At 43.4% G+C, this 22,341-nt stretch overlaps 1 protein-coding gene and 1 non-coding gene across 9 annotated transcripts in view; both read right to left on the reverse strand.

The window, feature by feature from the left end:
- Nucleotides 1-22,341, reverse strand: part of PUM1 (pumilio RNA binding family member 1) — a 70,912-nt gene that overhangs the window by 2,590 nt on the left and 45,981 nt on the right. For 4 of the 8 annotated variants that reach the window (XM_072355268.1, XM_072355272.1, XM_072355271.1 and 1 more), the window contains exons 10-21: nt 21,416-21,567; nt 19,060-19,198; nt 17,350-17,493; nt 16,103-16,399; nt 14,132-14,368; nt 9,427-9,694; nt 8,793-8,922; nt 7,876-8,010; nt 6,331-6,468; nt 4,583-4,708; nt 3,522-3,643; nt 1,975-2,167 (exon numbers count right to left, since the gene is read on the reverse strand). In XM_072355268.1, the coding sequence (XP_072211369.1) occupies nt 1,975-2,167; nt 3,522-3,643; nt 4,583-4,708; nt 6,331-6,468; nt 7,876-8,010; nt 8,793-8,922; nt 9,427-9,694; nt 14,132-14,368; nt 16,103-16,399; nt 17,350-17,493; nt 19,060-19,198; nt 21,416-21,567 (2,081 nt within the window). The remainder of the gene's footprint in view (nt 1-1,974; nt 2,168-3,521; nt 3,644-4,582; nt 4,709-6,330; nt 6,469-7,875; nt 8,011-8,792; nt 8,923-9,426; nt 9,695-14,131; nt 14,369-16,102; nt 16,400-17,349; nt 17,494-19,059; nt 19,199-21,415; nt 21,568-22,341) is intronic. The other 4 variants (XM_072355273.1, XM_072355269.1, XM_072355274.1 and 1 more) reach the window with 1 other exon arrangement.
- Nucleotides 1,537-1,622, reverse strand: LOC140261875 (small nucleolar RNA SNORD103/SNORD85). The gene has a single exon (XR_011905788.1). It is a non-coding gene; the product is annotated as a small nucleolar RNA SNORD103/SNORD85 (small nucleolar RNA).

Genomic DNA, 22,341 nt, shown 5'->3' on the forward strand with positions numbered 1-22,341 from the left:
GCTCCCAGTATGACCTCCAGCTGGTGTTTAAGGGATGCTTGGAAAGGCCCGCAGCATTCCTGTGCTGAACAGTAGTTCAGTTTCTTTCTGAACCCAACACTCACAACACTATTGCTTTTTTCAGCAGAGATCTACGGAATTAAACCTTCATACTATTTCAGAATAAAAGTAGCTTCCAACTCCACTGTAATCCCTGTAACTGGAGCCAAGCCACTGTTAGTGGAGAAGCATCCCGACAAGGGAAAGCGCTGTTCCAGCTGTGCTAACATCATGCTGCTCAAGCTCTCCTGGACAGCTTCAGAGGAATGAGACATAAGAGCAATTCATTTTCTGACTACACAAGAAATATCCCACACTGCCATCAAGTTCCTGCAGTTACTCAGCCACAACAGACCTTCTGCCCTACAATGGGAACTGCACAGGAGGAGGGAGCAGCCCAACCACGATGTGCAGCACTCCCTTCTCCTCCTCTGCTCCCAGGACAGATACATCACCATGACTTGCATACGCCAGGGCTGACCCAAACTCCCATGGGAAACCCACCCCTCAACTCACCCCATTCCTTCAGCTCATTCACTGGCTGTTTAATTCAACTTCAAGAACCAGACTTGGGAAAATCTGATTTATGGCCTCTGCCCTCCCCACACCGCATTCCCTGGAAGGTCTGGCTGCTGCCCAGAGGTTAAGTGACAGGAAAGCTTCCCAGATCCAACACTTCTTTATCTTCATTTCTAAACCTTCTAAAACATCATTTCAACCATCAGTTGTCATGCCATTGTTATCAAAAGCACAATACAAACTGCCTGTTTGCACCATGAGCAATTCTTACAGCCTAAGATCAGACAACATGCTCTGCTTTCCCAGGCTCTCATTCAGCTCGATAACGTTGCTGAGATCTTCACATCCAGCCACTCTTATTTAGTTGTCATCCCACTTCTATTTTTGACAGCCGCGCTGATAACCTAATTAGCACGTTCTTCAAAAGGCTGCTTGACAAGAAGAACGTGCCAGCAAGGATTTTTAAATACATACCCATAGCTCATACAAAGATCAGCAATGATACAGGTCATTTTGCTGCTGCTGGACTGTGTACATCCACTTGCACACTTACTATTTCTAATGCAGGTTTAGATTTAAAGTAACTACTCTGAGTAACTCCCAAACCTAAGAATGAATCAGCCTGAAGATGAGCTCGTTTGCATGCATGTTCACTGAGCAGGAAGCTGAAGACACTGCCTGATGCTCAGAGCTTCCTGCCCATTGGGAGTAGGCATACAAGCTTTGGATGGCACGACTGGCAACAATGCTTCTTTAATTCCCAAACGCCTCCATTATTGACCAACGTGAAGTCCTTGCATCCACAAAAGTCCCTCATCAAAAAACATACTTGAAACAAGCGTGCTCCGTTAGCACAGTGCAGACAGTCAGTGTGAACCTCCTGATCAGGGCAGGGATAGAAAGCAGGGATGTGAAGTGACAGGCAGTGCTTGGCAGCCCTCAGAAATACACCCAGCAGTTCTGCCTTAGTGCTCGAGGTCTGGCTCAGCTCTGCTGAGTACGTAAAGCTTCTCTCATTAGCAAGCACTGTTCTCAGAGAGGGCAAGTGTGTCATCATAGCCAGACCTCCTGAAGGCACCTTGCCAAGCACCAAACTGGTGGCACTGCTACAGCAAAAAGAAGTCTTAGCTTTTTTTCTTTACATCAGCATTCACTGTGCCATGAGTGCAGATCTGGGTTACTGGGTCAGAAGAGACTGCCTAAAGCAACCAGCTGGTTTTGAAGTCCAACAGCATCTCACTGTTTCTTATTTTCATACATCAACTAGCACTTTCCTGCAACTCCATAACATCCCAGTTGCCAGGAAATTCGAAAGGCAAAAGCAGCTATTTTGTTAGCTGTTTGTGCTCTGCAACCAGTGTGGCAGTGACACTTCTTAAAGCACAGGATCCTTATCCATCGACAGCAGCTGCTCACCTTGTGCATGACAATCTTCCGCTGAGCTGGTTCTGCCACATCGATCATCTTCTGTACCACGTAGTTGGCATACTGATCCTTCATCATGGTGTATAAGGCACTGTGAGGGCCATCATTCATAGTGCACACCTCATCGATCAGCATGGCACGCTCCGTACGGGAAGCATGGGTCACACACTTCTCCACAACGTTGCTGTAACCATCAATGAAAGACAACTGGTGAGCACACAAACACACAACCACCTGGGCTTTTTGTTCTCTAACAAGTGCGGGCCTTTTGGGACAGATGTATGTGCTGGTGCAGAAATGCAATAACGGGACACAAGCGGTCCAACGTTCCTAAGATCTGAGTGGCAATTTGGACAGGACACCATTTTGGGCTTGATTTCATCCACATCTATTTGTGCATCTCTACAGTGACACTGGATCTGAAAGCAGCGTCTGTTCTCATAGCATACCCTGGAAAAGCAGATGAGTTGTTCTTTGTTTGGCTTTCTCGGTAGTGGAGCTCATTGGGAATGGAGGTCCAAGGTTATAACAACAGAGAAATCAGGAATGAAAGATCTTAGCAAAGGCAAAGAACTTCCAAAATTCCTGAATATATTAGGAAGTAGTCTCTGTTCTCTCAAGAGCCAAGTTAAATACGATTTATGGTGAGGGAAGGAGAGTTTTGCTAGTCTGCATCCCTTCCTGAATCACAAGATCACCAAGTGATTGCCATAACTAGAGCTCAGCTCAGGGGACAACATACACTAATTAACAGGGAGGAAAAGGCTGAAATAACAGCGTTCAGACCAGGCTCTTCTAATTCCTCTTAGGGCTGCATTTCCCTTGTGTTCCTAAGTAGCAATGCACTACTTTACCCATCACAAAGAGGAAGGTATAGTAAGCCAGTAAAGAGCTCGGCCTTCACAAGCAAATGGCAAGAAGCACACACAACAGCAGTTCACAACTGTGGGAAGTGTTACTTAGCTTTAACACCCCCATACCATACCTGAATTTTGCTTCTACCCATATTCCAGCTCTGCTGCAGCTGGACTAACAACCTCAGACTGCTTTGGCTCCCCTAAGAGGCACACATAAATTACTGGAGATGCATTACATACATACCTCCAAAAGGACCACAAGGCCTTTGCACATCAGAATTAGTCTTCTGTGAAAAGCAGGCTGCAAAGAACTACTGCTACACCGATTTTCCCAATTCCCTTGTGGCTCAACACAGCACCCCAGAGACAGCAAAACAATCCTAATTCTCCAAGGGATAGTGACTATTTAACAAAAGCCACAAACAACACAATACTCCTGCTCAGGTTCAAGAACCCGGATCAGAATTACACTTTCACACCTTTATCCTTTTTTCCCAAGTAAAATCTACCTTGCCTGTCACTCAGTCCAGTTTTTAAGCGGTTATAAACAGCATTCTGCCATTCAACAGAAAGTTATTTTTCACCTTTCACCTTCCTACACCCCACTCCCAACTCTTTTGCAACCCCAGCATGCATCCAAACTCCCACAGGGTGTGGAGATTTCAAGAAACAAATTCATACCTAGCAAATTTATGTTGACTCAAGACCAGCACGTTGCCTCTAATTTCTGCTACAATCTTGCTCTTGTCCTCAGGCCGACCATGCTCTAGTACATGCTGGATAACATAGTTTCCATACTGATCCTGTTTGAGAGACAGAAGTATGTGAAAATCTGGACAGGAGCCACTCGAATCAATCTAGTTCCCAACGTCTATTCATTCTTACAAACTTCGACTGAACACTAATTAAAATACCTACCCTTTAAATCATTCACATATTTCCCACTTCTTCAAAAACATGCATTTGAGAGTTTCACCAGAAGGTAAAACACCACATCTTGGTACCAACTGTAAAACTCTACACAACTTCTTTGAACATGAAACATCAATATTTTCTCATTTCCATTTACTGCTTTCTCCAGGTTCCAGAACACCAAACACATGTACTGGAGGTTGATGGCAGATTTTTAGCTATAGAAGACTATTCTTATGTATCGTCGTATTTTAAATATGCCCATGTTCAGACCACAAGGTAGGTACTTTTTCCACTCAGCAGCACCAGAGGCATGCCTTGATGCCTCGCCTCCAGGCCCAACCTCTTCCCTCTCCCACTGCGCTAAATACGAGCACACAGGACAGGACTCCCTTCATGTTATATCCACTAGATCCACATGCACAAAACCTAGAAAAAAAGAGCTCTCAGAAGGACTGCAAGAAGGCAAGGCAGGCAAGAAGGGGAGCTAACATATCTCAGGATGTTCTTTTCCTATGTGTAATCTGCCCTTTGCATCAACTCCTTTAAGGTCATTAGGAAACATTCCCACTCAATACTTAACTTTCCGTTTGAAAATGACTCAAATCCAACATTGATTTTTGCTGGATATTTGCACACAACCAAAGTGGTTAGTGATGATGCTTTGCCTGCCATGCTCCTTTCTGTTCCTCCTCAGCAATGCAATACCCAATGCTCACACAGCCCCAGCAACACTCAGCTGCAATCCCAAATACACTGCTAGCTTTCCTAATACAGAACAGTAACCCAAGAACATCTCCCAGCACACAATCCCCTGTTCCCACACTGACCTGCACAAGCTGCTCAGTGTGCTGGTGAAGCTCCTCCAAGATGGGAAGAGTCTGCTCAGGAAGACAGTGCTCGAGGATCCTCTGAATCACACGACAGCCATATGGATGCGTAGACAACGCAAAAACCTGCATTCAACAAAAACAGACAAGCACAGGCAGCAACACATCTGTTAGTCTTGGTGAATCCCAGAAACCTTTTTGGAATTAAATGAACACATGGAGGTTTTCCCGGACAGGGGAGGTAATGTCAGCTCCAGAACTCTGCTTGCAGCACTGCAGCTTGAGATAGTGCAAACATCTGCTTCCTCACTGCCATGGGGAGACTGCAGGCACACCACGTTCCTACCTGTGCTTCACCTTCTCCATTTATGAACAGGAAACAAATGGTAAAGTATCTTGATTAATATAAAGAACACCTGGATGGGCAAGAATTACTAGAAGCTGTACTAAAAGTTTCAGAAGAATAAATCCAGCATACTGTTTGCCTGTTGCATAATTAAAGCTATGTAAGAAATAGTATGAAGCAGAAAGGTTAAAAATACTCAAAGGATTTTCCTCAAGTATCTGGATTTGTTTAAAAGCCTTCACTGTGCTTAGCAGAACTGACAACAAGAAGCCTTCTTCCTCATTTCTAAAGGATTATGAAATCTGTTGCTAAGAACATGACACCTATTCATTTTATTATTGCTGTGGAGTTTTCTGTCTAAAGCACCAAGTCCTGTTTGCTGGCTTAAAATTAACAGAAGCAGCAAATCCAAGCACTGATGTCAAGCAGACAGACTACAAATTTTTAATAACTGTTTTCAGTGAAGTGGGTAGGAAAATAGACTTTTGAATGCAATGAACCGTAGAAGATAAAGGTCTTGATCTATTAAGTTTAAGCTTGCATATGAAAGTTCAGTTGAAACTAGGACAGCTGGCCAAAGAGATTTCACTGCCATCCACCAAGTTGTTCCCAGATGTATTTCTGCCTTGCCTAACTCCCTGAGGGAAGGTCCAAAGCTAAATGTGAACCACCAAATTTGCTGAGCAAGTTCCCAGCTAGAATCCTGCTTGTTTTGACACAGCCAAGCAAGTCAACACTTTTGCAGATGTTCCAAGAGCAGACAAGCTAATAAAGTCTGGTTCCTGCTATAATAACCCCAGGCTATCCTCACAGCCCTGTGGCAAAACCCTCAATACTTCAAAGTCACTCTCCAAAGCCAATTAAGCTGAAGCTGGAAACACCCAGAACAGCACTTTTGTAATGGAAGACAAACCAACTACAGCCAGAACAAAGGAGCTACACAACTCAAATCCAGAACTACTGGAATAATGAAGCACAAGTAACTATGCTTTGTGAGACAAAACTCATGTTCTGCCCCTGACCTCAGACCCTTAGGAATTAGTCTCTCAGCCATCCTCACACAAAGGAATTATAATGAAAATTTACTATACTCATCAGAAAACTCTGCTCACCACATTTACTATGAAGATAAATGAATAACACGTGCTTTTTCCCCATCAGTCAAAAATATTAAATACTGCAGTAAAACAAGGCTGCTTTACTGTGATATACCTGAATATGACAACAGAGACATGGCTGAAGAATTCCTAGGCTCACAGTGTAGGCTCACTCACCTTTCAGCTACCACTTGCTAAACGTTAGGTCCCCAAATACATGAGCAGCTTACAGTCATTGCTGTGCTGTGCAAAGCAACTGACAGAAATGCAAAGAACAAGAGGCAGTATCTTGGTTAAAGACTTACCTGTCCCTTAAATGCATCAATGATAAACTGCAGGGACTGAGGCTGCACGCACTCAATACACTTCTGCACCACATGATTACCATTCTGGTCTTTTACACACTTCAGGACATGGCCATCCAACTCCCGTACCATCTCGTTCTATTAGGAGAGAAAGAAACAGAAAGCACCACCAGGATTCATGGCTGATAAAGGTAAAGCTTTGCTGCTAAACACAGAAGAACATGGAAGGTGTGAACGATACACTGATGTGTTTCAGTAATCTCAGGGAAGATTTCCAGCGGCTGAGATGAAACCTGCTACAATACAGCAGCCACCTACAACAACACTGCTCTGAAGATGGAACACTCTTCATTATACATGAGTATCCTCCTAAACCTAAGTGTTCACATTTAAGACCGATATTCCCTCAACAGATAACTTTGCCATGCACTAATTGTTCCCTGCTCTACTCCCCTCAAAAAGAAATATAAGACATTCAAACTTCACAAACTTCTAAGTAAGCTTTACTCATCACTGAGAGAAAAGCCTGCACTTCAAGCTAATATTATACTGTAATTAGGGAAATCAAACAAGCAAGTTCAAGATGTGACTAACGTAACACACACAGGCTGAAAGCTTTCTTAATGGAAAATGGTAAATGACGTTTGAGGAATTCAACAGTCACAAACAGGTAATTCACCTTTGCAACTGATACAAAACCAGGCAATTCAGGAGCACACAGTACTCACAGAACAACATTCTATTAGACACTGGGAAATCCTTGGACCAGCAATGCCAGTTTGTGCTGCCCCTCATCACTCTGCTAGCACAGAGCCACTATAAGATAGCACTGAATTGAACCTGGGTTTGACCCCAAAGGAACACACACACTTCCAAATTCTATTTCAGTGTTTTTTGTTGGTGGTGGTATGTTTTTCCCCCCCTAACTTAATAACCTACATTAAGACTCCTATACAATGATTCCTAACACCTTTAAGTAGCTAGCTTGCAGAGTGTATTTTTTCCATCTTAATTCACTGCTAATAAAATCCTACTGGAATTCATTTATTAATGAGTTTTGAGTAGATTTGAGGCTATTATCAGCCCTTCTCCAACACTGGGCCTAGCTTGATGGGAATTAGGGGCTCCTCACGCACCTCACTCTGTGGGAAGCAGGGTACTGACCCACATATCACAGCAGCAATATCCCAGCAAATGTGCCAGAGTAAAACTCTGGCACAATTTACTTCAAGGGATTTTAAAGCATCTTCTCATTCACTAACATTCGTAATTCCATCACCAGCCAGCTTACACCATCTGACTGCAGGGAATTAACACACAACCAATGCCATTAGCTGTTCAGTGGAACAAGGAGATGACAATGAGACCCGAGAACAATATCACATACTTACTTATCATGCACAAGAAACATAACAAATGTACCATAAACCAAAGCAAAAGAACACCATCCACAAACAAAACCAAGAGTAACAGAAGATTACAGTTCATGTCACCAAACAGCAAGGAACGTTCAACATCAAGAAGAAAGTTAAAGTTGAAACTTACAATTACCTGCTGGTCTGGGGGAATAAACTCAAGGGCCTTCTGGATCACCCTACATCCATACATCTGCAAAGCCAGGGACAGCACATGCCCACGGATACGTTCTGCCAAGGCTAACTTTTGCTCCAGGCTGCCAAACTGCAAAGATTAAAAGCAATTACCAAAAGCACAAAATCCTCATGTGGTCAAGCAGCACCAGCAGCCCTCCCATTCTATCTTACTGAAGTGTTAAACAAGAAACACCATACTTACTAGGGAAAAAAAAAAGCCAAACAAACAGCCACAGCTCAATGGATCTGAACAGGCACAAGTAAGATGTTTGTTCTGGCTCTGACATGCCTGACACATTTGAAACAAATCCCAGGGTGATGTGGCACTTTGCTAATGCAGTAACACTTGAGAGGCTTGCTATAAAATTACTGGATTAAAAAACAAACTAAAATCACCAAGGCTGAGTGAAGAAGGAACTGACCAGTTTCAAGGAGAGAGAGGTAGCTGCTTACTCCCCTTGCATGGAAACGCACACTTTTCTTCAATGGATGATGTTTGTTGTGCTTCTTTAACACAAGTACCTTCCAAAGACTGCATTATTTCTAAGTGCATGAGAACTGACATCTCATTGCAGCATCCATGGGGACAGAAAACTAACATTTGTTGAATCTCAGCCTCCTCAATACATTATTTATCCTCCAACTTTTTCCATGTCAGAAGGCAAAATCAATTTTTCAGAAGAGGTTTTCAGTCCCACAGTAGAGTCACCCCAAAAGGAACGATGCAGCAGCATGCGGAGATGAAATGGCAACAGCGTAGCCAGATACCCAAACCACAGCCAAATGGCATGGCTTCTAAGAACTCATCCTATGCCTCAGGACAGCGGGTATGTGAGCAAGAGTTGTGTGAAGAGAGGAATGAACACTTACTTCAAAGAACTTCTGGATGACATAATTCCCAAATACATCCACCATCAACTGATAAGCTGCCTGGAGGATCTCGTTGAACACAAGCTGACGTTCTGCTGGGGTAGCACGCTCCAGTTTTAGCTGAATAAACCTGAAAAATAAGGCTGCTGTGATGCCACTGGCAATTGTGTCCTCAGAGCATTTGTTAATACAAATCCACTCAAATCTTCACACCTGGAGCCTTTACAAAACACAGGTTTTAAAAAACAAGTGCCCTATATCGCAGCAATCTGAAACCTTGAGTGGTGACACTTACGAGGTCTGTGCCTATGTACCATTATCTATATCCCACAGACTCAAGCAAAGCAGATCTCAACAGAGTAACGCAGCAAGGTCTCACATCAAGGCACCTTTCAAATGAGTTCAGCTGTACCAGTGAGACTAGCAAGCAAACTCCTCTTTGGAGAGTGAAACCATGCTGTAAGAACTTGACTTTGGTCTATAAAAAGGAGGGTCAGCGTTACAATATCCAACATAATGTCTTTTCACACCTCTTTTTCCTTTACTTCAGGATGCAACACAAGCTGCAAACCATGTCAAACCAAAGAGCAGCTGTTGCAAAACACTCCCCTCAGTGCAAGGTTTTAAACCCCACCTGGATCCATGCTGGTCCTGGGAGAACTCCATGATGTGCCCAGCAATCTCCCTCAGCTGTAAATTGGGGTACCGGTTATTGCGGAAGTCTTCGAGCAGCCTGCTTCTGCCGGAGGGCATAACATCAGACATGCCATAGCGCAGGCGAGACGAAGGGAACAGCGTGCTGCTGGGGCTGAAGAGGCTGGAGGCACTGCTTGCACTGCGGTACTTGGCTTCAGCTCCAGGAGCAGCAGAGATGTAACGGCCGCTCCCATTTGTGAGCCCTCCTGCAAATCATAAAAAACAGAGGGTTTCAAAAGACGCAAATGAATTCCTTGGCTGTTTCATTTCAGAGGGATGCACAACCTCTGCAGGACATTCTGCTTTTAATTACTCCTTTTCCACCAAGATGGATTTACGACACGGTTCAAACAGGGAAGTATTCTCGACCAAGCTAAATGAGCTTCTCCCAAAACAGTCTGGGTGGGAACACATTCAAACAGCTCCTTAGCACAGCACTCATGTATTGGGTTGGGATGAACTGAAAAGCTCAGCAATGAACAAGCTGTAGCAACTTCTGCTCCTCACTCTGTGTTGGCATTGTCTAAATCAGACATATAAATCCCAATGCATGCATTTTTTGCTAACTTGAGATTTCAAATCACTTTATTTTGTTCCTTACCTTTATTTCCCCCCCCCAACCTACTCTGCTGCTGATCCAACTCCATCTAAACAGACATGTCAAAGGACAGAATTAAGCAAAATTAGACAGTAAAAAGGCAGCAAGAAGCAAGTAGAAAAACAAAGATTACAAAACAAATCACTAAACAGTACAGATAAACACCAGTAAGTTAAAGGCAAGGAAGATCACAAAGAATCCTATCAAATATGTACTAAAGATTTTCATCCATACTAAGAAAGCACTTTGTTACCCAGTAATAGCTCTGGGAAACATCCATCACACAGTCAGGAAACTGCAAGTATTGACAGCAATCAGCTTAAACCTTGGAATGCCATTTTCTTGCCTGTACTTTCCACGCTGTGCTTCAGCAGCACAGCAGAGGACTCATTCTTGCAGGGCTTGGGATCCCTCTGCTGGCCACAGGCTGTAAGATAACTTGGGTGTGTGATTTCTCCTGAGTGGACTAGAGATCTCTTAAAAAGAATCCTATCACATGGGAACTTGCCACCTGGAAAGCCAACGGGAGGCAGCAAGGGAAACCACCTGAAAAAATCCACAAGTGATCTTTGCAAAGAAGAGGGAAGACCTTCAAAGGCAAAGGTCTGCAGGTCTGTCTGCAAAGAGAACAGACCTTCTCCCAGCAGCCATGCAAACAACAGGTCCAAAATAAAAGTATATTAATTAAAAAAAAAAAAAGAACAGAGTGAACTGCGCTCCCCGCCAGCAATGCCTCAAGGAAGCTTCCATGCAGGAAACTCTTTATGAGAATTAAGTATCTGATAACGGGCCAATTAAGTTTCCCCATCTCTGAGCTGGGCAGGCATGTTCTGACTTCTCCCCACCTGCTGCCAAACCTCAGCTTTCTCAGGAGGAAAGCAACTCGAGAACTTCCCGTTCCCATCTCTTTCTTGTGCTGCTTTGCCAATGGTGTGGCCGGCATTTTCTCTACGTGACTTCTTAATTAAGAGCTCTAACAAGTGACTAAGTGATATTCTTTACTGCTGGAAGGACCAGCATACACCAAGGGAATATGAAATCAATAGCTTCTAAGGGAAAGGAAACCAAATTAATGAGCAATGGTGTAGTGAGTCTCCGCTGCATTCCAAGCACTCAGTTACCCTTTGTTTTTTCAAAGCCTGGAGCAGGTCAGAGCACAATGCACTGAAATGAAAAACCATTTCCTGATCTACAAATGGCTGTAAATGGAAAGAGCTGAGCACTCCCTGCTGCTATCATGTATGTCTTGTCTCTTAGTTTGGAGGTAGAGTCTTCCCTACCAGAGGTCTGCAAAGCAAAACCTTCTGCTCACTTTGAAGGATCTAACTAAACCACTTCAGTTTTCCTAAAGGTGTCCCTTCTGGTGGAGATGCTGACTGAAGGTCTCTCCATAAGGTTCAACATCATACAGGGAACCAGACACCATGCAGGGACAAGTTTCCTGTTAACACAAATGCTTCTGAAACCCATCCTCCAAACTCTGCATCTCAAGCAACTGTACCCTAATGAGTGAGTGGGACTGTAAGATGGGTAAAGAAGGCTTCAGTGTGATCTTACCTCAATGAAAATGCTTTCTGTTCAAGAGTCACACACAGAAAGAGGGTGGGGAAGAAGCACTGATGAAGCTTGTGGGTACACCGAGGTGGAACAGAGGGGAAAGTCCCAGAGAACTGATAGCTATTGGGTAGCAACCAGCCCCTGACAAGTGCTGGGACTTGATCATTAAGGTTCCTTCCCACCCAAGTCACTGTGTGACTCTATGAAGGCTCTGGCACTGACAGATTCCCATGTCCTCAGCCAGAACAAGCTTCAAGAGAAGGTCTGCAAGCTGTCTGCAACCATCAGGCTGTGCCAGCACCTGGCTGCCCACGCTAAGCACTCTGACAGCACACAGCACATGGAGCTGTACAGAAGAAACAGGCACAGCATGGTTCTGGTTCTAAACAAACTGACAGAGGGAAGTTGTATTTTCACTGTATAAACCTACAGTGTTTTTGTCTCAGCTATGCACACCTATGAGCTTAAAGCACGTATTTAGCTCAGCTCTCCTGTCTCAGCAGTTCTCGTAAGGACTGGCTGCATTCTGCCTTCAGGTACTTACGATTGCCCAGATATTTCACGAGGTCACTTCATAACACCAGAAAAAAGTAAGGCAGCAAATACCATTTCTCATAGCCATGAGCTCTCAGGAAGCCACAAGAGCAGGAGCTGAATCTCTGCAACAAGCCCAGCAAACAACCAACTCTCACATATCTGTGTGACAAAGCCAAAGCCACCGCACAAGCAGCATTTAACTGCACCTCTCCTGACTGCAAATGAGATTTAACACCAGCCATCCTGTAACCCTGAAACTGAACTATATGAAGCAACTCCTCCACACCACACAGTGATGGGACTTGGCTCTGAATTGGGCTGCTCTAATTTCCCTTTTGGCAAACACTACATTTGAGTGTTCCCATCTGTCCCTTTCACTTTTACGTACTAAGGAAACTCTCCTCGTCCTCTTTATCACAAACAATTTTACATATCATTCCAGAAAAGGAGTCTGCCTTAAGCTTCTCATAATGCCTGTGATATTTTCATAGTATTCAAACTTACCTTGTAACTCAAAGAAACAGTGACTGCACTCACACTGTGCCTTACACTACAGGTGAAAGACAATACAATAAAATGACTCTAAAGATTTCAAGGTGAAACCCACACCCAGCTGTGAGACTTCGGCAGTAACCACCAAGCATGAAGTCAACCACAGAGGGCTGAAAGCTGCCACAAGGAAAGGAGCATCTTGTCGGAATGGGAAGACCCATGCTAACTGCTCAAGGGCACGGTCCATTTGTGCAAATGGAAGCTCCCCTTTCTTTCCATCATTTATTCCTGGAACAGACTAACCTGTGTCTGATCCAGTTTTTAAGATTCATTCTTTTGTTTGCCTGCAGGGGCAACAGACTTTTCCTAGAGCCAGAATTTGACTCTGGTTAGTCTTTAGCATTAATTTATTGTAGCTATTCAACTGTCAGCTTAAGGACTATACAGCTGCATAAATAAAGCTAAAACTCTTTCCAATTCTATTAAAGCTCAGAACAAGAGGAGATGGTAAATCTAAGGTTGATCTCAAAAATCCAATTTATTACTATTTCATGCTAACCTTTAGCCAGAATCAGCATTTATCTCGCACACATTCAGTAAACAAATATACTATCTAATGAGTAATAGAGTGCGCATGCATGTAGAAAGCATTCTGAGAAACGAAAGATGCATTAAATCCAGACAGATACTTGACAGAACCAAAAAAAATTAATATTCTGAACAAACACTAAATTATTTGGTGCAGATGCAAAGAGTAACCCATCTTTTTTGTTTACGAGGCCTGGGAATGAATACTTCAGGAAGTTCAGATCAGCACTGCTTCATTATTTAATACATGCTTTATTTTAAAGCCTTTATTGCATGTAACAGTTCTGGACCAACTAAGAAATGTACTTTGCATGAAGTAATGTATTCAACCAAAACTAAGAAAGCCGTGTGCTAATGTGCTTTTGATAATGTTATACTGATGGGAATTTTCCAAAAGCAAAAACAAAATCCTCAGCTAGAATTACTGCCCCAGATAACATTACATGTTTTGGTTAAAAGCAGCTTTATTCTAAGTTAACTTAATATTGAACATTGATGGGATATTCTGCAACATCTGACATACTTGCAGATCAGTCCCTATGTACCTATTCAGTTCAAGGATAACAAACAATTGGTGCTTTCTCTGTGTGACAAAACACCTGAAAATGTCATCCAAGTTGATGTTAATTTAATAATGAGGAATTGAGGGAGCACTGCACATCCCTTTCTGTTTGACAGCTGAGAGGCACCAACAAGGAACACAGATGCTGCAACTCTTGCTTCAGCATTTCACCAGCTCCTGCAAAAGCAGGGAACCTGTGGCAGGAATAAGAACAGCAAGCAGAGCACACACACCTCACCCACACAGCACCTCTGCACAAAGTGAGAGTAGAGCAGCAGTAACCTCAGACAGTGGCACTGTGGCTCTTACCCAGGTTTAGACTGGAAGAAGATCCATGTGAAGATAAGGAAGGTGGTGGAGTCTGAGAGTGGCCAGGTCCTTGGCTGGGCAGAGGCATACCCACAGGTCCAGGGGAGGAGGAAAACCCGAGGCCATTGTAAAAACTGTGTCCTATAGGTGTCAAACTGCTGGATGTCCTCTTGTACAGATCACTGCTCCCCGTCAGAGAATCTCGGCGAGAGCCGCTGCCAGTGTTGGAGTTTGCAACTGAAAGAGGATGAGAGAAGAAGTGAGCGAGGACAACAAACTGCCTGAGACAACGTAAAAGACACCTGAAGATGACTGCAGAACTGGCAAAAATATAATAGGACCTATAAGCAATGTGCTGGTGTGGCGGTACTGCTTTCCCAAGGGGGTGCTGATTATGCCCAAACAACATACAGTAATTACAGATGTTTCTGGTCATCAAGTTAGAAATCCTTGGTTCAAATAATTAGCCCAAATCCTGTCTTTGTTTCTTAATAGTTCAGTAGCTTTCATACCGAGAGAACACATCCAGAAATACAGCTCCAAAAAGCCAGAAGATCAGAAGATACAACCTACCTAAAGGAAGTGACAGAATAAATGACAGCAAGCATTTTGGCTTCTGGGTGCAAGCACTTGCATTTTGCTTCTGAACATCGAAAAGAAGGGTTTGTACACTTCAAAGGGCTTTTTCCCCTCAAGTGTTTCACTTTGTTTAAGGGAAGTTATTCCATCTCCCTAAAAGCACTGCCTCCTATTTGTTCTTCAGCCATCAGAGCTAAAACAAATCCAACGTGAGATTTCATCTACTCTTTACTTAAGAGCATATATAGCTTTGTGTTGGAACCCTCCTTCTCACCTTTCATTATATTAGAGAACAGCTGAGGTGTCACTTCTTTTTTACTTCTGTTTGCATCAGGGTTTTTTGAAATGGAAATCAGAATTTAAGTTAAGCACATAAAAACAACATTTTGGAGAGTTTTCTTGTAAATGAAATAAAAACCTCTTCAAACACACTTGAGAAATAATCACTTTTGCATTAAAACCTTGTTTAATAGTAGAATAGTTAAGGATTGTAATGAATTCTTTTTCCATAACTTCTAGAAGCAATGGAGTCACATTTTTGTTCATGGATCAAGGGAAAACAAGCATGTGCATCTCAGCTTCGCACAGACCAGTCGCTGAATTCAATTAGTCAAATGAACTGGAATGAAAGAAGCAAATTCTGCCTTGACTTTAATCCAAGATGGTTCGCATTTTCAAGCTGGGATTAAGGAAAATACATAGAGTAGCTTTTAAATAAACCTGCAACTTGATTCGGGGACACTGCATCTTTCGGCCTCTTCTGATGGACCAGGTTCTAAAAGGCACGCTTTAACTTGCCCTTCAGAATGATGAAAGCAGGAAAGTGCAGGACGTAATTACCACCTCTAAGACTAAGCAGCAATTAAAACAACTGTTCTACTTCAAAAATAAAATCTATTAAAAATAAAGGAAAAAAACTCAACCCACAGACAGCTTTCTGGTTTGGTTTTATTCTGAAAAAGTATATATATCTTTGTCTCCAACTGCCTTAAGAACAAACAAAAAGAAAGTTTCTGTATTTCTTGCAGCCACAAATACTGGGTTCTTTTGGGCCATAAGACAGGAACAACATCCAGAATAAAGCACATAAACCACCTTCTTTAAGCCACCAGAAACAAGTTCCTCAGCACTGCTGAGTAGGAGTCAGCACACAGTTACCCCTGCGGAGCCAATTCCTGCCAGGCCAGTATCTCCACCGAGCACATGCAAGTACAGGTGAGGTGATCCAAAGCTATTCAACAGCAGCAAAAGGATGCCTGACAACGCACTGAATGCGCGGAACAGATTTAATATATTATCTCAATATATTATCTGCTAGAAGAAGTCTAATTAGAATGCAGTGTGCGTTTTGAAAGCCACAACAGCTCCCAGTGAAGCAGCTGCAGCTCCTACCTGCTGTTCCGAAGCCTCCCAGTGCAGACCCCAGTGTGGCACCGAGGGAGCTGCTGCTCCCAAAGCCCAGGGAGGTGTTGGCAGGCTGGGCAGAGCCCTGAGAGAAGAGGGAGCTACTCTGAGAGTTGCTGCTGAGCGAGTTGTTGCCATAAAATGAGCTGGAGGCCAAGTTGTTGGTGGGCTGCTGCTGGGGCTGAGGCTGGGGCTGCTGCGTTCCAAGGGGGCGGAAGGGGCCGTTGGTGGTTCCTGCCAGGCCCCCAGCAGCACCATTGGCTGAAGCTGCCGCTGCTGCAACTGCTGTAAAGAAAGTGATAGGAAGCAGAGTTTGAAAAATCCATTTTGTATCTGGTTTGGAAGTCAAGTTTCATCAGGTTCCTTTTATTTCCCATAAATTTTTTCTTTTTTTTTTTTTTACTCGGGATGAAAATCTATCTTTCACATCAAAATCTTCAAACACCTCTTTACTCTAAACTTGTGTTCCTCCATCGGGCTCACACAGAGCCACCAAATACCAAAGTGTAAAATTATCATTACTGCTGTTTGCATTATTACAGCGACATGGATCAAACAAGTTCCCTAAGATCTGAGATCCAATAACACAGGCACACACTTAGTGCTAGCCAATCCAGGAACCTGCGTTTAGAAATAATCAGTGCACGAAACCCACTCCTGCAGTGCTAAAAACATCAAAACCAAATACTTTTGTTCTCCAGCCAGTTCCAAAGCAAAAGGAAAAAGCAAAATAAACAAGAGCTACAAGGAAACAATTTTAAAGCCTATTTCATAATCTGTTAGCAACACTGGCCAGGAATCCTTACACACAGATTCTCGCTGAAAAATTGCTTTTAAACTTTGAACTCCCAAAAGAACCCTAATACAATCCAAAACAACTCATGGCAATGACCAGGCATATAATATTTTATGTAAGCAAGGCTCTCGTTCGGGAGTTTGACATAGGCTAACATCCTTTATTATGTGGGAAACTGAGTGCCAGCAGGCCCATTGAAATAACTCTCAAAATTCAGCAAAATAACACCATTTACGCTATGCTACTTCTCAGGGTTATTTCTCAAGGCTCAGCTCACAATGAGTCCAGAAGAAGCTCTCAACAAAATCCCTGCAGTGGATCTCAGTGAGGGCAAGTGAGTCATCATTGCCAGAAGCGCACTGAGGGGCTCAGTCCTGCTTTCTGTGGATCAAGGCACCATGGTGGGAGCAGGTTTCCGCCTGGCTGGATTGGGACTCACCTGCTTGTGCTGCAGAGGAGCTGATGATGACTGGTGCAGGGGCCACCAGACGCACAGGTGCCCCCAGGCCATTCCTGGCCCCCGCGTTCACCACGAGAGCACCAGTTTGGTCATAGTAAGCAGCAGGAGCCAGCACAGGGTACCCTGCAGAGGCAAATTACAGCACACAGTGAGGTGAGAAGCCGCACAATATGTGGGCACAAACAAATGCAGTTTGGTAACATTTCTAAATGAAAATCAAAATGGTAAAGGAGAAAAGCAACAAGGATTTTGATTACTGTAAAGCAAGTTCTCTGCATTAAGCACCCACAATTTCCACACTTAAGATTTCTACCTCTATGTCTTTCAGTTAGGGAAGAATTTTTTTTCCCCCAAAGCTCCTATATGCCCTTTGTGTAAATTCAGTTATTCAAAGGGGGGAAAAAAAAAGAGTCTTAAAATACTCCAGTACTATTTCTTTCCCCTTACAAGTACAGCCTGTGCTGGCACACGCCAATGCGAGCACACTGCGCTTCCATCTCTCCCACTGCATGTTGGAGCAGTTCTGTGTGCACACACACAAATAAGGCAGAGAATTACAAGCTACGTTCAAGATATACCTTTTGAAGATACGTATTTCTAATAGAGCATTCTTAAATGCATACAAATACTCTTAAATAAAAAAACCTGCTTATGACAAACAGCAGCAAGCAGCAGTCTTTCTGTAGCATACAGCTGCTCAGCTTAGGCACCCAGCTATAGCACTTTAGATTAAAAACTCTACACACACACTAAAGAACAACACAGGAAAAAAAGAAGTAGTTCCCTATACTGGGGTCACAAAGAACGTTCTGTGAACACTTGTTTTGAAGCTGTAGCCCCCAAAACCTCAACAACACAGACTCAAGTCCACGGATTACTTGAAAGCATCTATGCTACAGCTCACTTTGGAACTGAATACAGCAACATTCTTCTAAAGCCTTTAAAAAAACAAAACAACATGGAGCAACTGTGTGGCGCTAGCAGTGAACAGACCTGAGGCCAAAATAATCCTCTTTGATTGCATCTGACCACCAGGACATACTTGCACATTATTCAAAAAATACTTACATATGTGTTTTGTCATTACAACAGTGTTCTGTATAAGCAATGTCAGAAGCATTTGTACCACACAGTCTCATGGATCAGAGCTAAAACCCACACAGCAGCTTCTCTCCTGCAGAATTATAACAGAACTCTGCTTTTGCCTCTTTTTCTTTTCTAAGCCACTGGAGAAAATTATGAAGGGGAAGTCCTTAACCTGTTAAAATCAAGCACTTGACAGGGATGGGCAGACAAGGCTAATGAGCAGCACTAAGATATCTCAGAGGTCTTAAAATAAAAATCACATATGGTAGCATGAACCATAGAAAATCATGGAAACAACTTTCAGTGGGAGCCATCAATTCTGGGTAAGCAATTAATGCGTCAGTACAGCTGGTAACATTTGTTTCAACTGTGATACAGGAATCTACACCATGCTTTAACTTACTACTGCACAGGTGGTTGTGCTGTATCTAAACAGCCTCTCCAAAATGCCTTGTATACCCACAGATTAAAACCATGAAATGCTGTAATAAAAACAGAACTGCTGAATGCCAGGCAAATGTGAAACCATGCACGGACTCAAGATGTAATCTGCTTGGAACTCAATGGCCACCGGAGAAGTCACAGCCCCCTCAGGCTCCCTACCTGGCATCCCTGCTGCCAGCCCTTGTCCAAAGGCAAGGGCAGAGTTGACAGCAGCAGCAGCCACCAGCGGATCAGTCTGCTGTCCCTGCTGGTTCTGGTTTGGGGTCAAAGGACGCTGACTGGCTCCTCCACGTAGAACCTGGAGAAAACAGTAAACAGGTCTGGTTAGTTTGACACCTGGGAATAAGCCACAATAACCACTGCAGGACTCCAGCAGCAACCTAAACTAAGAGATCTTGCACACAGTAGCAGCTATGTCACAACCGGTGCATGGCAATCCCTCCTCTCTCCTTCAGAACCGGACTGCCTTCTCCACCAAAAGCATCAGCACTATTACCACAGGTAAATGCCTAAGACTCAATTTAAATAACACACCCCTTTTCAGGCTTCCCAAGCATAATCTCAAAAGAGCTTCAATTCTAGTCTCCTGACATACCTTCAGTCCTCATCTTCCATTAGAAGCGTCTGTGAGCCATCTGTCCCATTAGAGACAACGTTTGGTCTCTGCCACAAGAGCACACTGAAGGCCCACTTAAGCAGAAACCTTTACAGACTTGTGAGCTGTGGGCTGATGACATGAGGTGACACAGGTTTTTCCAAACTGCCATCCACCTCAGAAAACAGTGACCCACTGACACAACACTTACTCACTGGAAAGAACGACCAGAGATCACACGCAGCCTTTTCTACGTAGCTCTTGTGGTTTAAGCACACACTGCTCTGAAAAGGGAAGATGGCAAACTGACCTTTCCTGTAATTACCTGTGACAGGCTTTGTTTGCAAAAGCCTTTTACTAGGTGGTGATGTTAGAGCCTGCAGCCACTTGCAAGGTCAGCTCATTAAAGGAGCTGTCCTTTGGTACTCAGCATGCACTGTTGCAAAAATTAACATCGTATGTGTCACCCAATAAAGCTGTTAAAAGCAACAAACTGCTTTGTGCATGGCGACTGGGAGAGGATATTGAAGCTAACAGACTTGAGACATATCCCAGAGCTAGCTACTGCTGTCAAAGCCAGAACATGAACTCTTCACCTCTTTCCAGCCTAGGAAGCCTCACAAGCTGCAGCTGCTTGCTAAGTACACACAGGGCACAGGCACTCTGCAGAATTCAGTTGATGGACGGTGTGCTGCAGTTTGTGAAGTGCTGGCAGTTTTATAAATACACTATCCCTCATAAGATGTTGTGAGCATCACAAACAGACTGTCCACAGTCATCACTCTGTGTTTCTAAAACATTCGCCTCAGCACTTCTCTGAAGAACTGCATCCAAAAATATACACTTTTCTTATACACAGAAAGTCTGCATTAAAAACAATACACACAATCCCCACTCATGCCTGTTTTGTGGCTACAGAGATCATGAAAAATATCATAAAGGCTACTGATGATTGACAGATATTGCTTTAATAGCTTAAGTCTTTGCAGAAGCTCTCTTTGCACATACCTATTTCAAGGGGAAAGGTTCCCTGTCTGAATGCCAAAGCACAGATGTGCCACACTTAACTCCATTTACCTGTATGCGTGGATGTGTGCAGAAGGTCTGTTCAACACACTCCTGTCAGAGACCTGCCAGGTGGGGAGGTTTGATGATTAACTTTGTCAGGAGCAAAGCGTTCTCCTGATCACTGGTCCAGAATCACTGGTGTGAAACATCATTGCTTTTCTTACCTGAAAAGGCCTTAAAATACTACATAATCTTTTCTTGTTTTGTTTGTTTCTGTGCTGTTTTTTTTTTAAAGCAAAAACTAATAAACACAGTTGTCAATTGCAATCTTCTCTAAGGCCTGAAATCTCAAAAGCACAAAGGCCAGAACAGAAGGCTCTGCGTCTCCTCCCTTTTCATTAGGATAATGGATCCATTTTGTATCCAAGCAGGAACTCCTGTCGGACAGCAGCTGACAGCACTGTATAAGCCCAACTTCAGGAGAGGAGCAGTACTTTATCCAAACATCACACCAGGCAGCTGAGTTAACAGAAGCTCCAGTCCAGCTCTTGACATCTGTCCTACAGGCCCTCCTTCAACTCAAGTGACACCTAAGCACATGTCTAGTGGGAGCACAACCCAGAGAAGGACATCAGGGTGACCTTAATCCTTCTAGCATTTGACTTCACAGGTTTACTAATAACTGTGCTTTTATTTTCTTGAAGAGAGGAAAAAAAACAACTATTTAGCACAGCACCTTGAAGCACAGAGCACAACCACTTACTGACACGGAGTATTTGATCCATTTTCATCTTCTCCACAGCCTTCACATGAAAACAGACAGTACAGCGATGACTTCCACTCATCACGAGCATGTGCTTGCTAATAAATGACTGCACATTATTTCATGTGCCAAAGCACCCTACCACATACCTGTTGCTGGCCCTGCTGGGTTTGCTGAGTGGTCTGCTGATTTGCTGAGTTAGTGGCAGCGGCAGCTGCTGCAGCTTGCTGCTGGAAGAGGCTGGCAGGATAAACTCCCCAGGGTGTAACTCCGTAGTATTGGTGAGGGACAACTGCAGGGCCTGAAACACAAGGGAACTGGTGAGCTTCTCTGCGGTGTCACAAGCATTAAACAGCAAACAGCCATCAAAAATACCTGCATACTGTGCTTGATTTTACGAATCTTAGTTCAAGTTTATCTGCTTTAAAGTCTTTCCAAATAAGAAGGGATCCTGCTATCTGTAATATTCATTTAGAAAGCTTAGAGTCAGATCTGAAGTTTCATCTTTACTTGCTTTTACTGAACCAGAAGTCCAGTTCTGCTGACAGTGATCCTGTTGAAGCTCCACATTTTTACTTGCAAGCCCTAATTTTATAGTGAAACAACATAACTTTTTACCTCTAATGAAAAGAGAAGAAACAACTAAACAACATAGACACTGACATCTGACGTCTCTCCTAATCTTAACTGACACTCGAGGTTCAGGAACATCCATCATTTCACTCCCAATAAGGGAGGTATAAAATAGTAATCCTCTTCACAGCCAGCCAGCATCGAGTCCCAAGTGTGTGAAATGTTCTTCTAGCTGCTCAGTCCTACTGTGTGTTCACAACCACCACCATAAAAGAGCCCAGAAGATCCCCTATCTTCCCACATTCCACCTTCCTCTAACTGCTGCCTCCATTTAAGAGGCTTAAAATAAAATTAAAAAATATTTATCTTGAGAGAAGAATAAAGAAAGCATTGTGCTTCATTAGCACTCAGGGCACTGCACGCCTCATTGGGCGATAGTAAAACAGTGCACTGTATCCTTAAATAATCCTGGTTTGATGGCATAACATGGAAGAAGAGGTCA

The sequence above is a fragment of the Excalfactoria chinensis genome, chromosome 22, assembly GCF_039878825.1.
Source record: "Excalfactoria chinensis isolate bCotChi1 chromosome 22, bCotChi1.hap2, whole genome shotgun sequence".
In the NCBI taxonomy this organism is placed as follows: Eukaryota; Metazoa; Chordata; class Aves; order Galliformes; family Phasianidae; genus Excalfactoria; species Excalfactoria chinensis.